The sequence below is a fragment of the Gracilinanus agilis genome, chromosome 1, assembly GCF_016433145.1.
Source record: "Gracilinanus agilis isolate LMUSP501 chromosome 1, AgileGrace, whole genome shotgun sequence".
Classification (NCBI taxonomy): Eukaryota; Metazoa; Chordata; class Mammalia; order Didelphimorphia; family Didelphidae; genus Gracilinanus; species Gracilinanus agilis.
This window is the reverse complement of record NC_058130.1, coordinates 505,920,702-505,943,995: the sequence shown is the minus strand read 5'-3', so window position 1 is coordinate 505,943,995 and position 23,294 is coordinate 505,920,702. Positions and strand designations below refer to the sequence as shown.

Here is a 23,294-nt window from a genome sequence, read left to right as displayed (position 1 = left end):
CTTAAATTATTCTACCCAAATAATATTAAATCACCCAGAATTTATCCTTCCTTCAAATGAGTAAAAATTTCTTCCTACATTTTCATTGTTGTGATTTTTCTAATATGCAGAAAGCAAAAATAATGTCATCTCCTTCAACATAAAGGAATTTTACAACTGTTGATTCAATATATTAAAGAATGATCTAGAAATCTCATCTCATTGGATGGAATTCTATTCAAAAAAAGTCTTTACAAAGGTAAAAACAGAACAAAGTAACACAATAGAAAAAAAAGGGCTTGGCTCCCTCCTTGCCACTGACATGAATAACAACAGTTTAATGACTCCATTTACAAATCACTGTGGTTCTAACAAAACTTTCCAAGGACATTCAATCAAAAAAATAGCATTGCTGAAATGAAGAAAAATTCCCAGTGAAAACAGGATTATAATTATAAATCAATGCCTTTTCTTCTTCTTCTTTACTTGCAAAACGATGGTGGCTTTTTCGAGCTAAAATTTATATAAGAAATATAGACAGAAAGCATGTTAATTATTAGTACCATTTTTTAAAAAAGCCATCTCATCCCACACTGTTTCTTATAACATTTGCCCTTACAAATCAAAAAAATAACAATGAATATTATCCAGAGGTATGATGATGCCAGTTCAAATCAGCTCAAGAGAACTAAATGTTAAATTTTCAGTGCAAGCTTTTGTACCTTGGAAATCAGCAAACACTAAGAATCAGGGCTTGATTTATTATTTAGCTAACTGTTTAGACCTAAGAAATTTATAAAGAAAATATTAATAGTTATAATTAAACTTAAAAATTTGTCATGAGTATATTTTTTCAAAGCCAACTTTAACAATTTACCAGCACACTACTGAACATATACATCCCTTTCTTAATTCGGAAAAATATATATACATATATTTTTGTTAACTTTCCCAATAAAAGAATTTCTTATTTTTATCTTTCATCTATTGATATAAGTGAATTACAGGTCTATAAATAGTTACCTGGTCCTAGATTCAAATTTGGCTTTCATTGGTAACTAAGCTACTAGGAAGAAAAAACACAAGTATAACTAGTATTTTAATCCTCTTATCAAGAAGAAATGTAACATGAAGATCAACTAGTCTATCCTGTAAGGACACGTTAAACAACCTTCACTCTGCTTTCATACTTACTAACAATGAAGTCTTTCATCCCAATCACATGTTCTATGCCACTTACTTTTGAACAATACGTTTTTAAATGTTTTTTTAATTTAACAACTTTCAAATCATCTTAGCACATTTCTAAATAGAGTTAAGTATGACTAAATGCTTTGCTCAAAGAATAAGCAGGATTATTGATGGTAAACAAAAACTAAGGGCAGCTTTGCAGACAAGTGTAAAAGAGAATTTTAAAATTACAAATCTACCTAAATGTTTCATTTGACCCTCATAATGTCATTCATGTCTACAAAGGAACCTTTCTTTCCTTTCCTAAATGTCTGTGTAACTCCTGTCACTAAACTAAAAACAATTGCCCAATCGCTTCCTAACACCATCTCTTGCAATTATAAACATGATTCCAGAGGTGAAAAAAACACTTCATATTAACTATTTCTAAGGCTTTTAACCAGCGGCCCATAGGGCATTTGAACTTGAATAGGGAGAAAAAAATACATCTCTATTTAATTTATTTCCTTTCAAATCCTTCATATATTAACTTATACATTTTAAAACATTATTCTGAGAAGTCCATAGGTTTCATTGGACTGACATAAGGGTCTATGACTCAAAAGAGGTTAAAAAACTCTTATCGACTTTCTGGGAAAGACTTTTAAAGTCACAAGTATCTGTATCTGAATTGAATTTATGATTTTATGCCTTGAAAGAATAATATTCAGTTTTTCAGATTGCCTATTAACATTCTTCATCTTGTCAAAAAGGATGGTTAGGGAATATGTGACTATCTCTAAGATCCCTTGTATCTCTAAAGTCTATACTTATTTTTAGAGAATGAACAAAATAGGACTCAGTGTCAAAGCTACTGTTCTAGCAATGAGCTAAACTTCTAAAATTATATAATGCTAATTAACAAAATGAATTTTCCTTTTTTTAATCTTCTCAAATATAGGATTTTTGAATTACTCAATTATTCCTTTTTTTCCCCCTTCACTTAGTCCTATTTGAAACTTCTGCATTTCTTTATAAGGAAGCACTCAATCCATTAAGGCTGATAAATTTATAATGGGTAACTCTGGGGAAAAAATGTACATAGTATATACTTTTTAAGTTTAATTTTTAACTTTTAAGTTTAATTTCTTCATCACTTTCTTAAGTCTAGACAATGAACAAAATAATAAATCAAATCATGATTTAAAGCATTGGGCCAATTTCAAACGTATGAATACTCTCACTGAAAATTTAATAATCAGCTCTCTCAATTTATGTGAGCTAGTACTAACACATTTCTGATTCTACCTGAAATATGAATTTCCATAAATACAGAATTACAAATTAAATTTTTTCTTACCTTCATTTACAAAGAAGTCTGCCAGGTAGAATGACATTTTAATACCTACGGGTAAATGGACTAAACCTTTTAAATTCTTCCATTCAAAAGCATTCTTCTCTGGATGCCACTGGACACCATAAATTGGGTAATCTTTTGCTAAATTAAAAACACACACACACACAATTGATAATAAGAATACATTAAAATGTTTTCTACATTAGCCTTAAATTTAATCTTATTTATAAATCACTATTTCATAGACACGCACAATAAAGCCTTATTTCAATAAATAGTTCACAAGAACATGGAAGTTACAGAAGGCCATGTCAGCAGAATGCAAGTGCTGGGGTTTGCCAAACTTGAAAGGCTTCCAAGCTTAGGCTTAGTGACAGATTGGTCCATCTCCCTCTGAAGGTCATCCTAATAAAGTTTGGAGAGGCTCATCACTGCAGTATCTTGGTTACCAAGTAATAACTGTTTGTGGCTACAGAAATTCAGAGAACAGTCTACCAAAGTATGAGAGGCAATACTCATGCAAAGGACTTCATAGCTCTTTCAAAGTATAGAAGAAGCATATTTTAATCCATAAAATAGAATGTCTGCGATCATCTGACATACAACATTGAGTTTCAATGAATAAAAAGGAATGTGAATATTTCACAATAAAACATTTTATTTAATTGCAACTTTTCACAATGTGGTTAGTATGGTGCTCCTTTTTCCAATAAGCAGAGTACAAATAAACTCTAATCTTTGGATTATATCTCAGTATGAGAGCTAATCAAGTATTTCACTAAATACGCACAAATACATTCTATTACTCCTCACCACTACTATGTATATTTCATCTACTAATACAAAAACCAGAATACAGAACTTGGAATCACGAAGATGTGGGTTCATATTTGCCTCTGACACAAGCTCTGTGATATTAGACAAGACATTTAACATCCCTGACCTTCAGTTTCCTCATCTGAAGAATAAGGAAGAACTAGATGACTTCCTAAGTTGTTGTTGAGCTCTAAATCTGTAATTCGCTTGAGTCAAATCAAAGCAAAAGTTTACTAAGTACTGATTATTGCATGGCACTGTACTAGATGCTGTTGGTAACTGTCCTGGGGAAATCACTTTAACCCTTTTTGCCTCAGTTTCCTCATCTGTAAAATGAGCCGGAGGAGGAAATGCCAAACCACTCCTGTATCTCTAGCAAGAAAACTTTAAATGGGGCCATGAAGAATTGGGCATGACTTATAACAATGAAAAAATATTCTAAATTAATCAATTAAATAAATAAATTAAAAAAATAAATAAAAGTATCTTGGGATGTCCAAGGATATGACTAAAATAAATAAATAAATGAATTGGGCATCATTGAAACAGCTGAATTATATAAATACATGTATACGTACATATCATCAGAGTAAAGAGAGATTGAAAATTACCAGTTTAAACTCTAGATGTCCTAAAGACATCTTACATATCCTACCTAAATTAAACTCATTATTTTCCCTCTTCCTAAATTTTCTATTGTCAGAAGGCCCACCAACCTATCAAACCCCAAAGCTCAGAATCTAAGTGTCATCCCTAATTCCTCACTCTCACTTTCCTCATATGCAATTGATGGTTAATCCTAATTTATTTATTTCTTTTTAAACCCTTATCTTCCATATTAGAATCAATACCATATATTGGTTCTAAGGCAGAAGAGTGGTAAGGGAAGGCAACAGAGGTTAAGTGACTTGCCCAGTGTCAGATACAGCTAGGAAGTGTCTGAGGCCATATTTGAACCCAAGACATCCTGTCTCTAGGCCTAGCTCTCAATCCATTGAGATATATAGCTGCCTCTGACTAATCCTAATTATTATCTCTAATAGTCCTTTTCTCATTCCATTTTCTCCCTTTTCCTTCTCTTCCTCTCTTTCTGCCCTTCTCCCTTCCTCCTTTTTCTCTCAAATTAAGCACACTCATCACTCCTTCTAAAGACTGAATCAACTAAGTGACTATGAAAGGACAGAAAGGACCTCTCTGACCCAAGGTCCAACTTCATTTCTCCCTTCCTCTAGAGCCCTAAGTGGCAAGTCTACTCTTAATGTATCAATGCCTAAGAACAATAGATAAAGACAGAATAATGCTATGCGACTCTAAAGAAAGTTAATTGAAATAAAGTAGTGTTAACTATAGAACAAAATGAAACAAAACACATGTATACCTTCCATTGTGGAGACAAATTCGATGCCTTTATATGTATTTGTAGATAAAACCTTGTAAAATTCACTTAGCTCCTTATTCTCCATAAAAGTCTATGGCAAAAAAAAAAAAATTTTTAAAGATTACACATTTGTTTTTTCTACAGTTGAGGCTAAACTCATTATCTTCATTCTTATTTTTAAAAAAATTGGGAATACCTTCAAGGAAAGGCTCCACGTATGAAAATTTGAAGTTATGGGTTCTGTTGCCAGTGCCTCTAGTAAATCCTTAGGGAAATTCTGAAACATCCTACTTTCATTTATTGCTGAAATTTTTAAAAAAAGAAAATGAGAAATGAATAAAACTCACCAGTATCATTTGTGTTCAAACCAGCGATAGCACTTATTGGAATAAAATCAACAAATTCAAATAAATTACTGAACTCAACTCATTACAATTTTCTTGAATTCATTTACCAAAATCAAATGTTTCAAAACAAAAACAAAAAAATATATCACATGTAAAAATTTAATTGAAGGTGGGAATTATAGAGTAAGGATAGAGAATGAAGTCTGGCAAGACCAGGTTCAAATACATTTACTGATGAAAGATTAAGAGGTAGAAAGTTTTCAAAAGTCAACAGGTCCAAATCTCTCAATTTATTTCTCGATAAATATATCCAATCAAAAAAGTTACTCACTATGCAAAGATGCAATTTTCTACAGAAATATCATTTGAGAAGAGACTAAGCAAATTGTCAATGGGAAAAACAAATCATTTCCAGCCATTCTTACATCAACTATCACACCCCTCCTTCCAGATCCCAGTCTCATTCCTATTATATGCATCCCCAGTCATAGAAGACTGACATGATCACAATCTTTTCCCAGAGATCGGTCTCTTATACAAATGCATAGGTACACAAATAATCCCATATAAAAGTAAACAGGCACATATTAATTTTATCCAAAATACTTATAGCTGCTACTTTGGAATAGCTGGGTTCAAGTATTGCCTTAGACACATGCTTATCAATATTATCATAACTAAAGCACTTAACTTCTCAGGGGTCTACTAATGAAAAGGATTTCTGTATTGAGAGTTCCTGACACAAATGAAATGATAAATTTGCATAAGAAAAAATACTAGCTCCTTACTCCTAATAGTTGATTCCCAAAAGTTAACTATAAATCTGGCACTTGGAAGAAGAAAGGGAGAGAGGGAGGTGCATATTATTTAAAAGAACCTAATTTGCTGAATTATTCATTATGAAAAATAAGGAAACATTTTTTTGTAGCAAGAATGAATAGCATGTTTCAAACGTGTATTTTACAAAATGTAATATTTTCTATCTCTTGCTTGGTCTTAAATTCTTTCTTTTCCCATAGATCTGGCAGGTATATGGGAAAGAAAAGAATTTAAGATCAAGCAAGAGAAAGAACATTACAAAATATAAAATGAATAATTTTGATTACATTAAATTTAAAAAGTTCTCTACAAATAAAACCAATGCAACCAAAATTAGAAGAGAAGCAACAAATTGGTAAAAAATATTTATAACAAAAACTTCTGACAAAGGTCTAATTTCTCAAATTTATAAGAAGCTAAATCAATTGTAGAAAAAAAAAATCAAGCCATTCAATTTGGAATTATGCCCGAAGGGCTTTAAGTGACTGCCTGCCCTTTGATCCAGCCATACCACTGCTGGGTTTTTACCCCAAAGGGGATAATAAGGAAAAAGTACAAAAATATTTATAACCACACTCTTTGTGGTGGCAAAAAAAAAAAAAAAAAGGAAAATGCGTGGGTGTCCATCAACTGGGGAATAGTTGAACAAATTGTAGCATCTGTTATTGATAGAATACTATTGTGCTAAAAGGAATAATGAACTGGAGGAATTCCATGTGAACTGGAACAACCTCCAGGAATTGATGCAGAGTGAAAGGAGCAGAACCAGGAGAACATTGTACACAGAGAATGATACACTGTGGCACAGTCAAATGTAATGGACTTCTCTACTAGTAGCAATGCAATGACCCAGGACAATTCTGAGGGACTTATGAGAAAGAATACTATTCACATTCAGAGAAAGAGCTGTGGGAGCAGAAACACAGAAAAAAAAAACATATAATTGATCACATGGTTCAATGGTTCAATGGGAATATGATTGGGGATGTAGACTCTAAATGATCACTCTTTTGCAAATATGAATAATATGGAAATATATTTTGAACAATGATGCACATAAAACCCAGTGGAATTGCTCACTGGCTCCAGGAGAGGGGAGAGGGAGGAGGGGGGTAAAGAACATGAACCATGGAACCACAGGAAAACATTCTGAATTAGTTAAATAAAATTTTTTTTTAATTTATCTGAATTATTGTTTTCAAAATATATAATGGTGTGATTAATAAAACACAAAATCATTTTAAAACATCACTGAATCCACAGTGACTTTTTGTCATGGATTTCTTCACTCAGTGGATGCAAATTACTATTTGCATTACAATCAACATGACTTTACAAAATTTGATGATATTAAAAAGGATCCTCACATTTGAAAGTTTGGATCTACTACTCTATACATACTACTCCCCTTGTGTAAATAAGGATTTCTAAAACTCCCAAAGACCTTCAGATCACTTTTTCAAAGGAGTAACACATTAGGGCCAGAGTATAAAAAAGATAATGATATTCACTGCTTAGTGATCCTGGCAAATAAATTCATATTAAGGAATCATTAACCGAAAACCTACCTTTAGTAAAGTTTAATGGCAAAGCAATTCCAGAAGTGTTGGTCTGAGTTAGTAATAGTTTCCCACTGGTTAAGACAGTAAGCTCTTCGAATCCAAGGCACGTTCCCCAAATGGCAAAATAATCTTCTCTTTTAAAAGCCTTTATAAAGAGAAAGAAAAAAGAAACTAAGTTCATGTACTGATCTTGATGGCAATAAAACATATAACATGTCTTAAAAAATAATTTCTAATACATATGTTGCCATCTGTGATCCATGGACCTCTAAGGAGCTACAAGGATGCTAGTTCACTATATAAGTCAGTGTAATAAATGAACAAGCATATCTTCTGTAGAAAAAAAAAATAATGTCAACAAATATATTATTTTTTAGATGCTAGCTGGTTGTCACAGTAATTACAAATCACTTAAAAATAATACTGAATTCATAGTAGCTTTTGGTGAGGAAGTAGTCCAAGATTCAGTGCATATGTAAACACTACTAACATCATATAAGGATCCACGAATATATTTACATGAAAAAAGGATCTTCATACTTAAAAAGATGGGAACCACTAATCTCTACATGCGAATATTTTAAATGTAAAATTGTAAGCCTTTGGGACTCTCATAAAAAAGTTACTTGAATACCAGTTAATACAAGTTTTAAATATATATAAATCTAAATTTACATAAAATTTCATAGGTAATTATTTATTTTACAAAATGGTCTCAATAAGGTTCCTTTAAGAGGAACAACTTTCTCTATTATGTTTTAAATTACTACATTTGCAAAAATTCAAGTTCATTCACAATATTCATATAATTACTAAGCAGCTAAAATATGCAAAGCACTAAAAGGCATAAGAGATGTGCAAAAATAATTTGGGACTTTAAACAGTTAGTAGGAGAAATGAGACATGTACATAGTTTTAACTCAGGAAAAGTTAAATGTTCCATGAATGATCCAATTAAAATGCAATAGGAGGTCAAAAAAGCAAAAAATTGCAGGTATGATCAACGGCTTCCTGGAAGAGGTAAAAAATGGATTTGGCCTTGAAGGATGAGTAGGATTTGGTAAAAAAAAAGAATGATGTTCGGAGACAAGGCGTTTCTGATACATAAGCATGAGAAAATATACAAAGAGGGAAAAGTTTACATAAAATTCAAAAGAGGACAGGTACACCTATTTGGTTAGAGCATATGGTTTAGAAAAGTAATAGAAGCTAAAGTTGGAAAGGCAATTTAGGGTCAGACTATGAAGAGAACTGAATATCAAGGATAAGAAATTTGAAATAAATTTAGATAGCAATGGTAAGGCACTGAATATTTTAGACTAAGGAGCTTGAGCCTTACAAAAAATCTATCTGGGGATAGAGAGAAGAGGAGCTGTGTGAAGGATTAGAAACAGGAAGACCAATGGGGAGCAGACAAGGGTAAGGACTATTAAAATAACCTAAGAATTAAATAATAGGGCCCAAACTGGGGTAAAATCAGAGAAGGGAAAAAGTAAGTTAGATTTGAAATAATTTGAACAAAAAACAGAATTTGGCAGTTGACTGATGTGTGGTGTTAGGGAAAAATAGGAGGTGAAGATGACTTCAAGGCTTCTAATCCCAATGGCTTGGGAATAGGAGTATTAACGAAAATTGGGAAGTTGTAAAAAGATACAGATTAGAAGTGGAGAAGAATAAAGGGAGGTGAGGAAGGTTAGTTTGTTTGGGGCATTATGGGTCAAAGATAACAAGGCCCAAGCATGGAATTGTGAGGATAGAAATGGAGCTCAGGACATAGACAAGGCTAGAGATTAGGGAGTCAACCACATAAATAGTGGAATCCACAGGAATTTTACCAAGGATCAAAGAATAAAAACTCATGTGGTGACAGAACCTTGAGAAACTACTTCATTCCAAGAGTGGAGAAGAAAGAGGAACCAGTAAAAAAAAAAATGGGATTTCTGCCAGAAAGAAAAGAAATCAAGACAGTGAAATGAGAAGCTAAATGAGAAGAATTTCAACAAGGAGATGGTTGACAACGTCAGGTACTATAAAGAGGTTAAAGACCCTGGATGGAGAAAGTAGGCCATTGGGTTTGGCAGTGGGTAAAGAAGATGAATTGACTGAGCTTTCAATGTTCCTCCTAGATTAGAGTATCATGGAGGGAGAAATGTCCTAGACTTGGAGTCAGGAAGTTTTCAAACCTTGGCTCTGCCACACACCTGTGTGACCTTAGGTAAATCATTTCTACTCCCCAGGCCTCCTTTCGCCATCTGTAAAATGAAGGAACTGAAATCCCTTCCAATGCTAAGCCTTGTGTCTGGCAAGGATAATATGACACAGGAGGGGGAAAATACCATAAAACTGAATGATTGTGTGTGTGTCTGTGTCTGAGTGTGTAGCTAATTCTGACGTTCTTCAAGAAAGTAAAATGATAGGAGAAAGTAAGTGGTAAGCAAGTTAGAAGGTGTAGATCATTGGTTTAAGAAATTAGGTTGGGGCAGGGGCAGGTAAGTGGGTTCAAATTTGGCCTCAGACACTTCTCAGCTGTGTAACCTTGGACATGTCATTTAACCCCCATTGCCTAGTCCAGTGGTTCCCAAACGTTTTTGGCCTACCGCCCCCTTTCCAGAAAAAAATATTACTTAGCCCCATGGAAATTAAATTTTTTTAAATTTTAATAGCAATTAATAGTAAAGATAAATGCACCTGTGGCCATCACCGCCTCCCTGGATTGCTGCAGCACCCACCAGGGGGCGGTGGTGTCCACTTTGGGAATCACTGGCCTAGCCTTTAACACTCTTCTGCCTTGGAACCAATACATAGCATTGAATTTAAGTTAGAAAGTAAGGATTTAAACAAAAGAAAAGTCAGGATGTGAAACGAAAAAGATAAACAGGGCCAGCAGCCAGACCTGCTGCAGGAGGGTCAGTTAAAAGCTTTTTATTATGACAGGAAGGATATGTGTGTATTTGTAGGCAGAGGAAAAGGAGACCGTGGAAAAGACAAAGCTTAAGATGCTGGAGGAAGGGAATAGCTGAGAAAGAATGGTCTAGAGCAGCGATGGGCAAACTTTTTAAAGAGGGGGCCAAAGAAAAGGAAATGCTCATCTGTCAGTCTGTTTCTGAGGCAACTCTTTCAAAGTTTCATTGTATACGATACTCATTGTATTCATCAGATTAGGAATAATGTTGTGGCTGGATAGAACATTTCAGGGGGCCACCCAAAGGCCGCAGTTTGCCCATCACTAGTCTAGAAGATGGAAAGTGATGGGGTCGAAAACATAGATTAATTTGAAGATAAACTTCAACTGCTTCCTCTGAGTAAAGAAAAAAAGATCAATGTTTGTAAGGAAGCAGAAATAATCTGAGGTAGAATGTGGGGAGAAGGTAAGGGAGCTTTTTTTTTTTTAAACCTTTACCTTCCATCTTAGAATGGATACTGCGTATTGGTTCCAAGGCAGAAGAGCAGTAAAGGCTAGACAAGGGGGGTTACATGGCTAGGAAGTGCCTGAGATCCCATTTGAACCCAGAACTTCTCATCACTGGGTCTGATTTTCAATCCACTGAGGCACCTACCTGACCCCTGAGGGAGTTCTTTTAAAGTGCTTTGCAATAAAATATAAATATAATGTATATNTATTTATTTTACAAAATGGTCTCAATAAGGTTCCTTTAAGAGGAACAACTTTCTCTATTATGTTTTAAATTACTACATTTGCAAAAATTCAAGTTCATTCACAATATTCATATAATTACTAAGCAGCTAAAATATGCAAAGCACTAAAAGGCATAAGAGATGTGCAAAAATAATTTGGGACTTTAAACAGTTAGTAGGAGAAATGAGACATGTACATAGTTTTAACTCAGGAAAAGTTAAATGTTCCATGAATGATCCAATTAAAATGCAATAGGAGGTCAAAAAAGCAAAAAATTGCAGGTATGATCAACGGCTTCCTGGAAGAGGTAAAAAATGGATTTGGCCTTGAAGGATGAGTAGGATTTGGTAAAAAAAAAGAATGATGTTCGGAGACAAGGCGTTTCTGATACATAAGCATGAGAAAATATACAAAGAGGGAAAAGTTTACATAAAATTCAAAAGAGGACAGGTACACCTATTTGGTTAGAGCATATGGTTTAGAAAAGTAATAGAAGCTAAAGTTGGAAAGGCAATTTAGGGTCAGACTATGAAGAGAACTGAATATCAAGGATAAGAAATTTGAAATAAATTTAGATAGCAATGGTAAGGCACTGAATATTTTAGACTAAGGAGCTTGAGCCTTACAAAAAATCTATCTGGGGATAGAGAGAAGAGGAGCTGTGTGAAGGATTAGAAACAGGAAGACCAATGGGGAGCAGACAAGGGTAAGGACTATTAAAATAACCTAAGAATTAAATAATAGGGCCCAAACTGGGGTAAAATCAGAGAAGGGAAAAAGTAAGTTAGATTTGAAATAATTTGAACAAAAAACAGAATTTGGCAGTTGACTGATGTGTGGTGTTAGGGAAAAATAGGAGGTGAAGATGACTTCAAGGCTTCTAATCCCAATGGCTTGGGAATAGGAGTATTAACGAAAATTGGGAAGTTGTAAAAAGATACAGATTAGAAGTGGAGAAGAATAAAGGGAGGTGAGGAAGGTTAGTTTGTTTGGGGCATTATGGGTCAAAGATAACAAGGCCCAAGCATGGAATTGTGAGGATAGAAATGGAGCTCAGGACATAGACAAGGCTAGAGATTAGGGAGTCAACCACATAAATAGTGGAATCCACAGGAATTTTACCAAGGATCAAAGAATAAAAACTCATGTGGTGACAGAACCTTGAGAAACTACTTCATTCCAAGAGTGGAGAAGAAAGAGGAACCAGTAAAAAAAAAAATGGGATTTCTGCCAGAAAGAAAAGAAATCAAGACAGTGAAATGAGAAGCTAAATGAGAAGAATTTCAACAAGGAGATGGTTGACAACGTCAGGTACTATAAAGAGGTTAAAGACCCTGGATGGAGAAAGTAGGCCATTGGGTTTGGCAGTGGGTAAAGAAGATGAATTGACTGAGCTTTCAATTTTCCTCCTAGATTAGAGTATCATGGAGGGAGAAATGTCCTAGACTTGGAGTCAGGAAGTTTTCAAACCTTGGCTCTGCCACACACCTGTGTGACCTTAGGTAAATCATTTCTACTCCCCAGGCCTCCTTTCGCCATCTGTAAAATGAAGGAACTGAAATCCCTTCCAATGCTAAGCCTTGTGTCTGGCAAGGATAATATGACACAGGAGGGGGAAAATACCATAAAACTGAATGATTGTGTGTGTGTCTGTGTCTGAGTGTGTAGCTAATTCTGACGTTCTTCAAGAAAGTAAAATGATAGGAGAAAGTAAGTGGTAAGCAAGTTAGAAGGTGTAGATCATTGGTTTAAGAAATTAGGTTGGGGCAGGGGCAGGTAAGTGGGTTCAAATTTGGCCTCAGACACTTCTCAGCTGTGTAACCTTGGACATGTCATTTAACCCCCATTGCCTAGTCCAGTGGTTCCCAAACGTTTTTGGCCTACCGCCCCCTTTCCAGAAAAAAATATTACTTAGCCCCATGGAAATTAAATTTTTTTAAATTTTAATAGCAATTAATAGTAAAGATAAATGCACCTGTGGCCATCACCGCCTCCCTGGATTGCTGCAGCACCCACCAGGGGGCGGTGGTGTCCACTTTGGGAATCACTGGCCTAGCCTTTAACACTCTTCTGCCTTGGAACCAATACATAGCATTGAATTTAAGTTAGAAAGTAAGGATTTAAACAAAAGAAAAGTCAGGATGTGAAACGAAAAAGATAAACAGGGCCAGCAGCCAGACCTGCTGCAGGAGGGTCAGTTAAAAGCTTTTTATTATGACAGGAAGGATATGTGTGTATTTGTAGGCAGAGGAAAAGGAGACCGTGGAAAAGACAAAGCTTAAGATGCTGGAGGAAGGGAATAGCTGAGAAAGAATGGTCTAGAGCAGCGATGGGCAAACTTTTTAAAGAGGGGGCCAAAGAAAAGGAAATGCTCATCTGTCAGTCTGTTTCTGAGGCAACTCTTTCAAAGTTTCATTGTATACGATACTCATTGTATTCATCAGATTAGGAATAATGTTGTGGCTGGATAGAACATTTCAGGGGGCCACCCAAAGGCCGCAGTTTGCCCATCACTAGTCTAGAAGATGGAAAGTGATGGGGTCGAAAACATAGATTAATTTGAAGATAAACTTCAACTGCTTCCTCTGAGTAAAGAAAAAAAGATCAATGTTTGTAAGGAAGCAGAAATAATCTGAGGTAGAATGTGGGGAGAAGGTAAGGGAGCTTTTTTTTTTTTAAACCTTTACCTTCCATCTTAGAATGGATACTGCGTATTGGTTCCAAGGCAGAAGAGCAGTAAAGGCTAGACAAGGGGGGTTACATGGCTAGGAAGTGCCTGAGATCCCATTTGAACCCAGAACTTCTCATCACTGGGTCTGATTTTCAATCCACTGAGGCACCTACCTGACCCCTGAGGGAGTTCTTTTAAAGTGCTTTGCAATAAAATATAAATATAATGTATATTTATATAAAATTTATATATTTATATATGTAAATATATATTTATATAAAATATAAAAAAATATATATTTATATAAAATATAAATAAAATATAAAGCACTGTATAAATGCAAGGTAATGTTATATTAACATTGATTTTTATGGCAAAATATGAGAAAAGATTATCTGCCATGGGGGAAAAGAGTAACAGGTGACAGCAAGCATTTGGGAAGAGCAGAAACAATTTGGAGCATCTTTCCGTCCCACAGCATGCCTTTATTAAACACCTACTATTCTGAGGCGTTCGGCTAGGAGCTGAGGGCACCGGGCTTCTACAGAAGAATCAATCAGTAAGAAACAGACAGTGACTACTTAACAGTACTAAGCTACCAGCTGAAGGTCTGGGGATTCTTTTTCTTTTTTTTTTCTTTTTATTATTTTTTTAAACCCTTACCTTCCCTCTTAGAGTCAATACTGTGTATTGGCTCCAAGGCAGAAGAGTGGTAAGGGCAGGCAATGGGGGTTAAGTGACTTGCCCAAGGTCACACAGCTGGGAAGTGTACGAGGCCAGGACCTCCGGTCTCTTGGGGATTGTTTTTCTTGGCAGGATCTGTGAGAAGGTCAATAATGCACTCCGGGTTACATGGCTAGTATTTCTCTGAATCAGGACTTGAAATTAAATCTGCCTCACTCTGCTTCTTAAATTAGACAGCAGCAATATCCAGCGTCCTGGGTGGAGCTTAGCACGACCCCACTCCCTACTGTGGCTTAAGGCCAGGAATGCAGGATGTAGACAATACTGCAGATCCGGTGAGGGAGGTGGCTTAGTTAAGGCGGCATTAATATGGCTGACCTGACCATGGCATGTACCTGGAGGAAAGCGTGTGATGTGACCAGTGTGTTACATACAGCTTTATAGGCGCATGGCTATTACGTGAAGTGCTAGATCCATGTGTCCATTCCATGGAAACATGACAAGGTGTCTTAATACTGAGGATTTTTCATGTCATTTTTCTTTGTATTCCATGGACAACTAAAATGGCGGACCCTAATCATTCTAAGTCAGTTTGAAAGCTATCTTATCCAAAGGCTGAATGGCAGACATGTTTTCTGTAATACCCATTTCTCCATGTTCTACACATAAAAGTACCTGGAAGAGTTTAATGTGGTTATGTTACAGTTTCTACAAAAAAATCATAGATTTCTAACTGGTAGCTTTAAAAAAAAAAAAAAAAGTATGATTTTTGAAAAAATAAGTTAAAATTGCAGAAAATTGCAAATAAAAAACACCAGACAAGAACAACTGAAGATTACCTGCTTGGCTTTGTCATAAAACAGTCGGGCTACATGGCTATATTTAGAAGTCTGAAGATCGACACCTCCACCGGGTAAAAGTATCCTGAAACCCAACATCAAACGTTGTTTGTTTTTTTCCCCGCAGAAAATAGACAAATTTACTTAATAAGTAAAATATATAGAAAAGATAAACATATGAAACAAAGGAAATATTAATCCATAAGTTAAGTAAAAATTCCCAGTGTACTAAAGTTTATATTAAAATTAAGACATTGGTGCTACTTAAAAAGTAAATAATTAGGTGCAACTTGGTTGCTCAGCAAATTGACAGTCAAGCCTAGAGATGGAAGGTCCTAGATTCAAATTTGACCTTAGTTCCTAACTACATGACCCTGGGCAAGTTCCTTAACCCCTAACCCCCACTGCCTAGCCCTTACCATTCTTCTGCCTTAGAACCAATATTACATAGCATTAATTATACAACAGAGGATAGGGTTGTTTTTTTTAAGTTTATAAATAAGTTCTTGTTCATAAACAACATTTGCTTCTTTTCTTTTTAAAGTATCAGAGATGCCAAGCTACAAGCAATCTTAAAGGTAACCAAATGCAACCCCCTCCCTTTACAATCAAGAAACTGAGGCTCAAAGAGATTAATTGATTCCCGAGAGGATTCCAAGGGTCACACATACAGTGTCTAAGGTAGAACTGAAATCCAAGTCCTCCTCCCTCCGAGTCCAGAGCTCTATCCACTATGTATCACATTGCCTCAGCATGAAATGCCTTTAAAAATTAAATTTATTCATTTGAGTTACAATTATATATCCATGTCTGCATCCCTGAAAGCTATTTTAGATTGGGTCCTCTGAATCCTTTGCTAAATAGGTGGTAAGTCTAATAAAAACATTCATAGAATTAGACAGCAATTCAGAATTAGAAAAGTGTGAAAATCTAGAAGTCCAGAAAACCTTAAGACAAATCACATGATTCTCTTCACTTGAAACACGGTAGATTCTACTCTCGGCCTCTTATTTTAACTCTGTGTAGTATGTTCTGGTTTTGAATGTTTCTTGTAAACAACACATTTAGATTCTGATTTCTACTTTCTATTATTCTGATATTCTCTTCCCTTTTATGCAAGATCATCCCATTCACATTGTTATGATCAGTGAATTTCCTATCATCTTTTTTCTATCGTACTCATAATTTCTTTTTACTCTGTCCCTTCTTTAAGAGTCTATTTTGCTTTTGACTGCTTCCCTTAATCTACTCTCCTTTTTATTCTCCATCGACTCTTTTCTATTCCTTTCCCTTCTACTTCCTTCTTGGGTAATATGAATTTCTGTAATAAACAGGGTATAAATGTATTCTTCATTCCTTAAACCTGTTCAAATGCGTGAGGTTTAAATGCTACATATTTCCCCACCCTGCTGCCCTCTCCATTGCATAAATTCTTCCATGAAGATTCCCCCTTTAATGTGATCATATTTCCCATTCCTTCCCCTCTCTTTCCCTCCCTTCCCCTCCTCTCCCAGTGCATTCCTCTTCCTCACCTTTCCATTTTTTTTGAGATTGTGAAGAGTAAATCAAACTCTTTGTCAGCAACTTTTAAGTTAATCAATCAAAATTTAAGTACCCCTACTGAGCAAGTGACAACTCCAGAGGCCACTTGTAAGTTTGGAATTGGGGTAAATCAAGGATTACTAAGCACTCATCTTGGAAGAGACTGGAAGCCCACCCCATGGAACTCTGAGAGACTTTCATTTGGGAGGGGCCAGTGGAGTTTGATGAAAATTCTGAAGATTCTAAACTGCCAATGGCCAACTGCCAAGGACTCCTGAGAGGACTTCAGTCTCGGGTGGACTTGGGGGTGGATGGTTGTGGGTGGCTGGGAGGTTTTGGATAGGAATTTAGCTCTTTTGAACCCAAAATTCAGGAGGCAATCTGGAGATTTCAACAGCAAAACCTTTCTACTGACTTCATTGACAAGGAAGAAGAAACCAAAAGAGTTGTGCTCCATAATTGGCGTTAGTGCCCAGACTCCAGAGGGAGCAGGCATTTGAGGGACCCTTCCTTGACCCCTCTTATACCCCCTTCCTTACAGTCATTCCCCTGTTTGCTAGACAGTGTCAAGGATAGGATATTGTGAGGGGAGGGAGAGTGAGCTTCTGAGTCAAAGATACAGAAGAAACCAGAACTGCTCTCTTGTTGGGCTCATAGTTGAGAGAAGTTATCCCTGTACCCTCCTTCCTCAAAAATCCTCAAAGATCCCTTACTCTGTTATCCTGAATTCCCTCCTCCTTATAATAAATCTTTATTGGTTTACTAGTGGTAGTTTGGGGCTGTTATTTTGAGGGGAGGAAGACTGATCTTGTGGCTGAGGGGAAGACAAATACCTGACTCCATCTTGAAGGGCAGAGCTACTAGAACTTAGGAGAGGGGAGGCTTGTCTCCCTAGTGCTCTGAGGGTGGGATCTAACCCATTAGGGTCACAACTGAACCCCCAATACCTCCCTTCAACATCCCCACTACAGCTTTGCCAATTTGGGAAGCTCATTGAGTTTATTCCTTCATAGGTCTTCTCTGGGGTGTGGGTGAGCTGATCTGGCCCATTGAAAGCTGACAAGGGGGGAATCTAGATAATCCCCCATTTACCATACACACTCACCCACATACACACTACCCTGCCCCTGGGCAGTGCTAGGCAAATTGAAAGACTGCAATTGGTTCCTATAGAGTGGAGAAGGGACAGGAAATGACGTGGAAAAAGGACTAGAACAAGTCCTGAACTTCCTGTCCAAGGGACTTTTCCTTTGAATTTCTCCTTTGGAGTTTGTCTTTGGAGACTCTTCATTGGTGAGCTGGACTGAAGGAGGAGATTCTTTCCCTGGATTCTGCTTTGGCTTGCTGAGTGAGTAGCTGGCTTTTCTTTGATGGCTTCTGGAGAGATTGGTTCTGGAGATTCCTGCCTTGGCTTTGGAGGAAGTGGAAGCCCTGCTGGGGCAGAGCCTGGCTTCTCAGGAGAAGGGCTGGTAGGCTTATTAAAATCTGCGTCTTTTTCTGCATTTTTCCACTTTCACTTTCCACCTTTTTGTAAATAAAGCCGCTAAATGTTATTTTTGACTTAAGCTGTAATATTTTTAAATTGGTCACCACAATATTACTTTGGAATTCTCATATTTAGCATAAAACCTAATTTTAAATTCTTATTAAGATCATCCAAACATAACAGAACCACATTCAGGCTCTCTTTAATTGGATTCCCTGGGGATGATAAAGTTCTGAAAAGTTACATGTATCATGTCTCCCTATCATAATGTGTAAGGGATAAAATTGTTTAACTAAACATAAGAGAATGTGGTCTCCCATATTATAACTCAAGTCAAAATGACTTTATCAGCTTTATTTACAAAATAGAGGTAAAGAATAAAGTAGAGAAACGTGAAAGAAGCTTATTACCCTAAATGTTTCTCTGGTGCCTGGCTCAACTCAGGCTGGGCTAATTAGCCCTCTACCAGAGGACCAGAGGACCCTCAGCTGGAGGCCATTTAGCTAGAGGACCCAGTGGTGAATAACCACATGGTCTCCTACAGAAACTAATTTCTCCAGAAGCCAGGAAAAGAGTCAGCTTTTTCCTCACCCACATTGTAGTCCAAAGGGGGAGATCCAAGAGTCTTAAATGCTAGTCCCAGGTCCATGCTGAGGAAGATCCTCCCCACCAGCCTCCAGAGCTTCGAAAAAGCTAGAAGGCCTCATGACAGGAATTTTTCAGCCACTTTTAAAGACCCTTCTTTGTGTCACTTCCTGTTCCTTCCTCCACTTTTAGGGGACCAATCCTAGTCTATAATTTGCTTAGGACTGCCCAGTTGCTTTTGGAGGTGTAAACCCCTTTAGTAAGTAGTTTGTGGACTTCCCCTATTTTAGGGTTAAGTATGGGTGTATTCGCTTTTGTTAATTAAATTTAAAAGTAGGCAGGGGAGAGATAATCCCAGCTTCACAAATGTAAACAACTTAGTCCTTTTTTAGTTCCTCATGATTTCTCATTCATATTTACCTATTTATGCTTACTGGAGTCCACTGTTTGAATGGAAAATTTTCTACTTGACACTGGTTTTCAGTGGGAATGTTCCCCCATGGAATTATACTGCTTTACTGAGTAAATTATTCTCTGTCATAATCCTAGACCTTTTAACTTCTAGAACATTGTGTTCCGAGTCCTCCATTTAATTAATGATAGTGATTGCTTAATCTTGTGTGACCCTGACACCTTGGCTTCTCTGTATTTTAATTTTTTCTTTTTGGGTGCTTATAATATTGTCTTAACCTGAAAATTCTGGATTTTGGCTATAATATTCTAGGGAGTCTTCATTTTGGGTTTGTTTGTATTTCTTTCAGAAGATATCTAGTGGATTCTTCCAATTTCTATATTGCCCTCTGGTTCTAAGATATCTGAGCAATTTTCCTTTGTACTTTATTTAAATTATGAAATGTAGGGGTACAGTGGCTTTTTTCCCAAGGAGATATTCCTTTTCTTTTACCAATGAGATTTTTCACATTTTCCTCAATTTTTTGTCTTTTAACTTTATTTCTGAGCTTCTGTTGCTTTCACAGCTCAGCCTGGCATCTGCAAGTTTTCAATTTTCAAAGTGATATGATTCAGAGTTCTGTTCACAGCCCTCCTTATTGAGCTGTACAAGTTCCTGAACCAAGTTTGGGACTATTGGTTTATGTGTAATTGAGTTTCAGTAGATTGTTGCTGAATTCAATCAGTCTTCACTCTGGAAAGTTATGTACATTTCAAAGCAACCAAACTGCTCCCTTTTGGTCTTGGGCTTAGCCCTGGCTTTTCTACTGCTGGCTTATATGGCAGAATAAAGGGTAGAACTGAATCACCCAACTATGCATTGTGCTGCACAGTTAAGTTTCTAGAATTTGTTTTTTATTCAATACTCAGGTAGAACACCATGCTTGATTGCAAATGCTTTTCTCTGCCTTGGCTCTGTGACTCACAACTTGGTAATGGGTAGCAGGTTTGCCAAATGTCAAACTTCCTGCTCCCAACCCTAGTTCAGAAGTCCCTGGGATCTCTTTCTGTCCTAGTGTTTCCTCTCTAAAAACCAAGTGATTTTCAACTTTTTTTTTAAACTCTTACCTTCCATCTTGGAATCAATACTGTATATTGGTTCCAAGGCAGAAGAGTGGTAAGGGCTAGGCAATGGGGGTCAAGTGACTTGTCCAGGGTCACACAGCTGGAAAGTGTCTGAGGCCAGATTTGAACCCAGGACCTCCTGTCTCTAGGCCTGACTCTCAATCCACTGAACTATCCAGCTGCCCCCATCAACCTTTTTTTGACACCATTTCACTTGATTTCATAACTACTACTGCTTTGCTCTCAGACATATGAAAAATATTTATTTTTAAAGCAAATTTAAAATAGTTTATTTTGAAAATTGTGTTGCACTCTTTAAGGTAAATGAAGATACAAAACTATAATAGGGAACCAAAGTCTCATGGGTTAATCCTAATATCTACAACAAATTACTTTTGAGACAATCCTAAATCCTGTCAAAAGCATATAGAGTATTTGCTATAAATGTAGATACATTTAGACATGACTGAGTGACTGAATGACTCAGCAACAACATTAACACACAAAAACCAGTTTTATCCTTTATCTTATCTTGACAAACTTTTGACACCTATTAGCACACACATATATATGGTGACACCCTTAATTAAGTTACATATTATTAAGAAAATATAATAATTAAAAACAAGAAAAAGTGAGAATTCAGTAACACAGACCAGGTACTACAGAAGACAAAGATGAGATGTTCAGACCAAGTAGACATTGAAAGATTCTATTGAGAAGATACTACCATTTTAAAAGCATGGATGGAATTATAGGAATAAAGAGTAAGAGTTAGAAGGGGTATTGAAAGCCACTGAGTCCAACTCTTATTTTACAGATAAAATAAGTAATTTTAAAAAGGTTAAATGATTTTTCCAGAGTTACACAAGCTAGAAAGTATTTGAGGCAGGATGTGGCCCCTCTTTTTATTAATTTGCTTTAAACTAATAAAATTATTTTCTCTTTCTCTCACTTCCCTCCCTGAAAAAAGAAAAACTAAACCCTTTTAACAAATATAGTCAAACATTACAAATTCCTACATTGACTATATTCAAAAACTGCCTCAATTCTATCCCAGATGGCATCATTATCAAAAAGAGGTGAACAAGACATCACTAACTAGCCCACATAAAATCAATTTTGTTATCTCCAGAAAATATTTATGAAAAATGACTATATGTGCATTAAAGGTATTCTTGATGAAATACAAGAGATGAATGGTTTTCTACAGCAAAACTCATTTTTATGGTCATAAAACTATAGAGGATACAAGGTCTCATGATGGTTTGTTTTTTAAGAGATTAGGACTAAATTTTTTTTTCTTTAAATGAACTATTTGCAGAATCAGTCAAGATATTTTCTATTAATCTCCAGATTCTAAAAGACAATTATAAGAAATATAACTTAGACATAAATCACATCAATAGGGTCATACTATATATTGTCTTGAGAAACACTGAGGAAATTATTACAGGTTCTCCTGAGAGCAAAAATTTCTATTTGTCCCTATGTATGATCTGAAAAATTAGATCAAGTATTTAGGAGTTATTCATCATATTATCTTCTACAGTAGTGGACTTGGAATGAGAAGACTTTGGGTCACTGAATGACCTTCTTGAGGAAATCAATTGTCTGGATCTTGATCAGTATCTCCAAGGCACAGTGGCCAGAGCACTAGGCCTGGAGTCAGAAGGACCTAGGACAGACACATTCTATCCTTTACTGCTCTTCTGGCTTAGAAATGATACTAAGATAGAAGGTATGGGTTGGTTTTTTTGTTGTTTTTTAAAGGATGGCAGTTGAGATTGAGAGGTTGGACTCAATCTCTTTTTAAGTTCTCTTCTACCTCTAAATCAATAATCCTATTTTCTATGTCCTCCGTTCAGGCTCATATGCCACAGACAATATTTGGAAGGAGAAAAATCATAGGTGAACCCCTAGCTAAAAGTTCCTGCCCCTATTGTTCATATTTAAGCAGGAAAAGGGAAAGAGGTCATATGGGTCCAAGAAGCAGGAGGGTGGGGAGCAAGACTGACTTCCATGTATTACTTACTTATCAATTCTGATTGACATTGTGAGGAAGAAAGATGAGGAGATACATACACTCCTGAGCCTGCTTCAATCATTCAGATCCCTCTGTGTGAATTCAACACAAATCTGTACCCTTCTTTGGAAGTTTCAAAAATCCATTTCAGTTTCACCCCCACCTTTTGATTGGTTTGGGAACCTGAGGCCTGCGGCTCATCTGCATAAGGAGAAGCCTTGTCCCTTGTCCCACATGACTCTCAGGACAACCAGGAAGACCCAGAAAAAGTGACATCATTGGGGTTATAAAGTTTGTGCTTTCTTGGCTGGCCAGGAAGCAGCAGAAGTGAGCAGGCTCAGGTTAGCTAGGAGACCAGCCATGTGATCATGTGTCTTTTCCTTCTCCAATCTGCTTTCACTATCCAATAAATAATTATAAATTAATATAGAGTCTCCAAAGAATTTTAATCCTAATACCTTTTCACGTGGGAAACTGACAACTGATGGCAATAAGATAATATACAAGATCTTTCAAAAGTTCAAATGTAAGTAATTTTAAAAATCAGGCCCCTTCGAGGAAGGAGTAGCTTTTAGCTAATCAAAAAACTACTCTTTTATATAAATATTATTCAATTGTAGGAAATAATTGTTTGAGGTCTTCCCTTCATACAGGTAAGGAAGATTTCTTAGACGAACTAGGTAAATGACACAAGATGAGCACCAGTATAAGGAAGCCATGTCAGACATCAGGAAAAAATCTGTTAAAGCTTTAAACACTTAACCCACAAATATCTCATTGAGAGACTTGGAAAATTTGTGGGTTACATATATTCCAATGCCTGGAAGCACTCACTCTCTCTCTCTCTCTCTCTCTCTCTCTCTCTCTCTCTCTCTCTCTCT

The 23,294-nt window shown here is 36.2% G+C and overlaps 1 protein-coding gene across 1 annotated transcript in view; it reads right to left on the bottom strand.

Moving 5' to 3' along the window:
* Positions 1 to 290: 290 nt before the first annotated feature.
* GGH (gamma-glutamyl hydrolase) overlaps positions 291 to 23,294 on the bottom strand; it is a 31,016-nt gene continuing 8,012 nt past the window's right edge. The window contains exons 3-8 of the mRNA XM_044682605.1: positions 15,260 to 15,344; positions 7,435 to 7,573; positions 4,897 to 5,003; positions 4,701 to 4,791; positions 2,510 to 2,647; positions 291 to 492 (exon numbers count right to left, since the gene is read on the bottom strand). Coding sequence (XP_044538540.1) covers positions 371 to 492; positions 2,510 to 2,647; positions 4,701 to 4,791; positions 4,897 to 5,003; positions 7,435 to 7,573; positions 15,260 to 15,344 — 682 coding nt within the window. The 3' untranslated portion in view covers positions 291 to 370. The remainder of the gene's footprint in view (positions 493 to 2,509; positions 2,648 to 4,700; positions 4,792 to 4,896; positions 5,004 to 7,434; positions 7,574 to 15,259; positions 15,345 to 23,294) is intronic.